The sequence below is a fragment of the Drosophila obscura genome, unplaced genomic scaffold (genome assembly GCF_018151105.1).
Source record: "Drosophila obscura isolate BZ-5 IFL unplaced genomic scaffold, ASM1815110v1 contig_18, whole genome shotgun sequence".
In the NCBI taxonomy this organism is placed as follows: Eukaryota; Metazoa; Arthropoda; class Insecta; order Diptera; family Drosophilidae; genus Drosophila; species Drosophila obscura.
Window position 1 is genome coordinate 474,496 of NW_024542767.1, and position 7,122 is coordinate 481,617.

At 43.9% G+C, this 7,122-nt stretch overlaps 1 protein-coding gene across 1 annotated transcript; it reads left to right on the forward strand.

Moving 5' to 3' along the window:
* The first annotated feature begins 5,861 nt into the window (after positions 1 to 5,861).
* LOC121404008 lies at positions 5,862 to 7,122 on the forward strand. The gene is made up of 2 exons (XM_041592518.1): positions 5,862 to 5,968; positions 6,034 to 7,122. The coding sequence occupies exon 2, from the start codon at positions 6,037 to 6,039 to the stop codon at positions 7,120 to 7,122; it is 1,086 nt and encodes a 361-aa protein (XP_041448452.1). The 5' UTR covers positions 5,862 to 5,968; positions 6,034 to 6,036.

Genomic DNA, 7,122 nt, shown 5'->3' on the forward strand with positions numbered 1-7,122 from the left:
GCCCGGAACGACCGCACTGTAAAACATGAGCAAAATCAAAAAAACTAAGAAGGTTCTGTGGAAAAAAGAACACACTGCACAAAAATGTGAATATGCATCAATTTTATAAAAAACAATAAATAAAAGAAATTTAATATTTAAAACAAATCCTTTTCATCAAAATATCAAAAATTTTAACTTGACTATTGCTCTTGCTTATTAGGGTTCCGCTTACTTCTAGGGAAATTCATCGACTTAAGCTTACTTTTAAGGGAAATTCATCGCTTTTAAGGCCTGACTTTCGGCAACGCTTACTATGTCATCGATTATTGTCCCTCAGGACATCCTGTGTCTAAAAAGTACACAGCCCATCGTATGGCAGGTCATCGCTTATGTCATCGAGCTAGCATGGACTTGGCATGATTGGTGTGTTTACACATCGCTTACCCGTACGTGAAGTAAAGTACACACACACACACGCACACTTATATACATACATATGTACATGCATAAATTGTTAATTCTGTGCACAAGTTTAATTGAGTCGTGGGCATGATGCTAGCCAAGTCTTCTGCACGACATATCAGGGGAGGCACAGGCGAGGGTACTGACAACTTGCACAATGGCCCTTAACATTATCAGATGGCGTTCGCCTCGGCAAATTGAGCAGCTAACGGGGACTGAGAGAGCTGGAGGTGTACTCAGCCTCAAAGTTCCTTTTTACTAGCTTCCCTGTTCTCCTGCCCTCTCCTCGCAGCAACTTTAGCTCAATCGCATTTGTGGTTGCCAATCGAGGGAGCTGGCAGAGAACTCCCATAGGCAAAATTTTACATTTTTTGCTACATCTGTTATCTACATTTGCATCTACAATGTATATTTTACATTTAACATGTAGATTATACATGTACCATTATTAAATTTCACATCTCCCTCGCTAGGGCGCTCGTCAGCTGAACGCGGCAGTGGTGAGCAGAGAAAGAGAATCATTTCAGTTTTATCGTATCTTTAAAAATGTGCCTGCCACAGATTGTCCTTTGTGGTGGCGGAAAGGGGGGAGGAGCGAAATTTTGAAATACACTTGTAGCAGTGATATCACATGAGTCTGGAAACCAACTTTGGTTGCCCTAGCTCTTATAGTCTCTTGGATCTATGGGACGCTAACCTACGGACAGACAGACGGACAGACAGACATGGCTATATCGACTCGGCTATTGATGCTGATCAAGAATATATATACTTTATGGGGTCGGAAACGTTTCCTTCTCTGCGTTACACACATCCACTTTTACCACAAATCTAATATCCCCTTAACTCTTTTTTGAGTGTGGGTATAAATTAGTCTAAATAAATTGCTGGGCTAGCTAAATTTGAATGTATTAAAATATTATTTATAAAGCCAGCTATGAGGTGATCGACCTTGTGGGGAGGGAGAGCAGTTTGAGGGATTGCTTAGCCAAATTGAAATGGCCAAACATCTACATGGCCCAGGCCATGAACAGCTGCCGAGCTAGAGCACCCCAAAAGTATTTTAACAAAGCTCGAGACATTTGTTACCACAGCGAATAAAATGAAACATAGAAATGTCAAATAAATCGTTAGTTATTAATTCAAGCCAACAAATGTAAATACCTGTTTCCCTTAGGGAATACATATATTTAAAACTTATTTAAAACCATTCACTAACTGCAAAATCACGTCCGAAATGCTCTCCATTGAATGGTGGTGAGTGCCGTTAGATATTCGTTTCCCCCAACGCTCGTCTATCTCTTTTGGCCAAGTCCTGGCTATGCATAGTTTAAATCACGTCAAAAAAATCCTATCCATGGAGCGTGGCAGGCCCTTTCGGACCGGAAGTTGCGCGCCAACAGGAAGTGGCCCAAACTGAGAAAGAGTCTTTGACAATGCCCTATGGAAAATTTGACCACTTTTTGTGACAATAATTAATTCCAAACGAAACAATATTTTTTTTGGTTTAGTTTTTTGATATGAGTTTATAATAGCAAGTTGAAGTTGAAGTTTTTTTGAAAAAATGGGCGTGGCAACTCCTTTTTTTATAAAGATATACAATTTTTTTTGTTTGCTTAAAAGGCAAAAAAACAAACATGTTGAGAACATTTTATTTTATTCAAGAGAGCGTGGCACGCCTTTAAAACAATTTAAAACGAGAAGAAACGTGTGAGTCGTTTCTGGGGACGCGACTCTCTTTACCCGTACGCAGTCAGTATATACATTTTTGAGCTTATGAATTTTTAGAAATTAAAAAAAAAAAAATTTTACATTTTACATTTTACATTTTTTTGATGCATTAAATCTACATATACAATGTCTATTCTACATCTAACATGTAGATTGTACATGTTCCATTCATATTCTACATCTCCTCCGCTAGGGGTTGCTCGCGCACTGAACGCGGCAGAGTGTGCGAGCGAGAAGGAAAATGAGTTGCGTTGTCGTTTGATGGAGGGGATGCAACTGAAAATTAATTTCGTCATTCTGGCTATAATTATGATCCGATCTGATTCAAATTCGGCAATCTGGTAGATATGGTCATTCTCTACGATACTGCGTTTTAGCGTATCTTAAAAATTGTGGCTGCCACAGATTTTCGTCCTTTGTGTGGGCGGAAGGGGGCGGGGCGAAATTTTGAAATACACTTGTAAGCAGTGTGATATCACATAAGTCTGGAAACAAAATTTGGTTCCTCTAGCTTTTATAGTCTCTGAGATCCAGGCGTCAAAGAAGACGGACAGACGGACAGACAGACATGGCTATATCGACTCGGCTACTGATGCTGATCAAGAATATATATACTTTATGGGGTCGGAAACGTTTCCTTCTCTGCGTTACACACATCCACTTTTACCACAAATCTAATATACCCCTTAACTCTTTTTTGAGTACGGGTATATAAAGATCCAAATCACATGCTTACTTGGCTACACTTTTTGTACGTTTAGCAGAGGAAACCCAGCAGGCTGGCCAGTAGCCTTGAGCAACAAATTCGACTGGGAATATTCAGTTAGTCAGATTCGTTGACCGAATCCACAACCTAGAGTCTACAAAATTGAAGTCTACAAGTACAAAATGGAAGTCTACAAGTACAAAATTGAGTGGTACAAAAAAAAAAAGATTAAATTCGTATTAAATAATTTCAACACTTTCGTAGCAAATGAGCGACACGAGCGGACAACCGGGCAAGAGTCCGGCGCCCAAGGCTAAGCCAGAAGGCAGGGAGTTTCTGGATGAAGGGTCCAAGGAGGATCTACTGGCGGACACGCAGGTGATACGCCGGAGTCTGGAGAGCCAACTCGATAAACTGCGCGAGGAGAAGAGGTGGGCGGAGCAGTGCAATACCCAGCTTAAGATCGACCTCGATAAAATCAAAAAGCGATACAACGCCCTGGAGTCGGACTTTGAGGCCATGGTGTTGGAGAAGGAGCTCAAGAGTACATTCGCTCGAACTGGCCCAGATTCGATGCCAGCAGCTGGAGCCAGAGAACGTGCGCCAGCAGCAGTACATCACGCAGCTGGAGGCCAGGCAGGCGACCTTGGAGAACACCAATGCCCAGCTGAATAGGCACTTGAATGACATCGTGGCTGAGATGAGTTCGCTCAAAGATATTTTACTCAAGAATAATAAGTCTCGCGTGGGTTTTTTTTGTCGAGATAATACTGTCACGCTGAAAAACCAACTGGAAGGGCGGGACAAGGAGATGCACCTGCTGATTGAGCAGGAGCACGAGACACTAAATACCGTGGCCACATTGTATGAGGAGAAAACACGACTGCAGCTGCGCATTGTGCAAATGGAAAAGAAATGGGGCGCAGAGAAACAATATTTGTCCAAAAGCTATTTGCAGCTACAGCAGAATATTCATCCGTTTATAGCCAAACAGTATGCGCTGCGCCTGGAGCTGGATCGGCACAAAGGCCTCTTGGTAGCTGCCCAAACGGAGGTGGATCGGTTGACCCAACTGCACGCAGAGACGCAGGCAGGCGAAATGAGAGCCAGAGAACTGCAGATGTGGACAATGCAAAGTTCTTCGATGTCAAGCTGCAACTCGACGATTCCCTCACGCTGCAGAGCCTCTGCGCCCGCACCCCAACTGTGGACATTTCCACCACCCAACAGAGTGTGCCCAGCGGACTCAAGCGGAATGCCGTTCAATATATGGCGTTTATCAAGCTGCATGAAAAGCAGGGCGCAAGTAGTGATGCCATGCCCACCCATTCCAACAAGAAACATTTTTGCTGAATTTGCAATTATTTTTGATTTTGGCTTAGATTAAATCAGCCAACCATTGGCTGATCAGAGATCAATGTCTTTTCTTGTATTGAGTGCAGCTCAGTCTTCAGTCGAGAGGTATAGCAGGCCGGCTACTAGGCCCAGTCCGATATATCGTGGGGCCACGCTTAAGTAAGCTTTTCGGCTACGAGTATGCACCATTATCTCAAGGATTATCGGAGTATTAGCCAACCATTCCCTATTCCCTAGCAGCTATGTGATGTTTGAAGTTGTGAGGGATTCTTGTGACTTTTTTTTTCATTTACAACCGTCTGTCATCTGGCAGTATGCCTCAGCAACGGAAACTTACCAGAGCTTTCTTTATTTATTTCTTTTGGCTGTGCAGGCGGCTTAAGTGATCTGAAATATGTATATCGGGGCGTGGGAGAAGCTGAGGACAGTCGTGGCAGGTCGAGGCTGAATTATTTAAAGTTTATAATTGAAGTTGAAACAACAGACAGCGGACAGTGGACAGTGGAAAGCGGACAGCGGACAGTGGAGATGCGGACAGCGGACAGTAAGCTGCAAGTTTTCACTGTAAGATGCAGATGGAGGGTTGCATAGCAAAGGGAGCCTTGGTGTGGGAGTGGGCTGGAATGGACTGGGCTGGGCTTTAGCTGAATGAAGAAGCGCTCACTAAGTGCAAAGACACACACACACACGCACACTTATATACATACATATGTACATGCATAAATTGTTAATTCTGTGCACAAGTTTAATGAGTCGTGGGCATGATGCTAGCAATCAATACTGTAGGCCTACACATATCGGGCATTTACTTGAATGCGTAAGGGAATTTTTTCATACGCGCTAGTGCATTTGGGGTGTTCGTACGTATGATCTCAAAATGAAATATAATCATGCCTCTATTGCGTTTTGATGCCTGAACGAATATTCTGTACGCAAACTCCTGATCCTGGAGCATCGACGAGTCCAATGCCATACAACGCGATAAGAAAACGAGAAGGAACGTGTGTTCTGGGGACGCGACTCTAGTTATACCCGTACTCAGTCAGTATATACAGTTTTGAGCATATAATTTTTTAGAATTTTAGAAAAAAAAAAATTATACATATTACGTTTTTTTGCTACATCTGTTATCTACATATACATACATTCTGGCTATAATTATGATCCGATCTGATTCAAATTCGGCAATCTGGTAGATATGGTCATTCTCTACGATACTGCGTTTTAGCGTATCTTAAAAATTGTGGCTGCCACAGATTTTCGTCCTTTGTGTGGGCGGAAGGGGGCGGGGCGAAATTTTGAAATACACTTGTAAGCAGTGTGATATCACATAAGTCTGGAAACAAAATTTGGTTCCTCTAGCTTTTATAGTCTCTGAGATCCAGGCGTCAAAGAAGACGGACAGACGGACAGACAGACATGGCTATATCGACTCGGCTACTGATGCTGATCAAGAATATATATACTTTATGGGGTCGGAAACGTTTCCTTCTCTGCGTTACACACATCCACTTTTAACAAATCTCAATATACCCCTTAACTCTTTTTTGAGTACGGGTATATAAAGATCCAAATCACATGCTTACTTGGCTACACTTTTTGTACGTTTAGCAGAGGAAACCCAGCAGGCTGGCCAGTAGCCTTGAGCAACAAATTCGACTGGGAATATTCAGTTAGTCAGATTCGTTGACCGAATCCACAACCTAGAGTCTACAAAATTGAAGTCTACAAGTACAAAATTGAAGTCTACAGATTAAAGATTAAATTCGTATTAAATAATTTCAACACTTTCGTAGCAAATGAGCGACACGAGCGGACAACCGGGCAAGAGTCCGGCACCCGAGGCTAAGCCAGAAGGCAGGGAGTTTCTGGATGAAGGGTCCAAGGAGGATCTACTGGCGGACACGCAGGTGATACGCCGGAGTCTGGAGAGCCAACTCGATAAACTGCGCGAGGAGAAGAGGTGGGCGGAGCAGTGCAATACCCAGCTTAAGATCGACCTCGATAAAATCAAAAAGCGATACAACGCCCTGGAGTCGGACTTTGAGGCCATGGTGTTGGAGAAGGAGCTCAAGATACATTCGCTCGAACTGGCCCAGATTCGATGCCAGCAGCTGGAGCCAGAGAACGTGCGCCAGCAGCAGTACATCACGCAGCTGGAGGCCAGGCAGGCGACCTTGGAGAACACCAATGCCCAGCTGAATAGGCACTTGAATGACATCGTGGCTGAGATGAGTTCGCTCAAAGATATTTTACTCAAGAATAATAAGTCTCGCGTGGGTTTTTTTTGTCGAGATAATACTGTCACGCTGAAAAACCAACTGGAAGGGCGGGACAAGGAGATGCACCTGCTGATTGAGCAGGAGCACGAGACACTAAATACCGTGGCCACATTGTATGAGGAGAAAACACGACTGCAGCTGCGCATTGTGCAAATGGAAAAGAAATGGGGCCGCAGAGAAACAATATTTGTCCAAAAGCTATTTGCAGCTACAGCAGAATATTCATCCGTTTATAGCCAAACAGTATGCGCTGCGCCTGGAGCTGGATCGGCACAAAGGCCTCTTGGTAGCTGCCCAAACGGAGGTGGATCGGTTGACCCAACTGCACGCAGAGACGCAGGCAGGCGAAATGAGAGCCAGAGAACTGCAGATGTGGACAATGCAAAGTTCTTCGATGTCAAGCTGCAACTCGACGATTCCCTCACGCTGCAGAGCCTCTGCGCCCGCACCCCAACTGTGGACATTTCCACCACCCAACAGAGTGTGCCCAGCGGACTCAAGCGGAATGCCGTTCAATATATGGCGTTTATCAAGCTGCATGAAAAGCAGGGCGCAAGTAGTGATGCCATGCCCACCCATTCCAACAAGAAACATTTTTGCTGA

What these genes read in the sequence shown, in the direction of transcription:
- LOC121404008 (XM_041592518.1), top strand. Translation starts at nt 6,037, where the DNA reads ATGAGCGACACGAGCGGACAACCGGGCAAGAGTCCGGCACCCGAGGCT.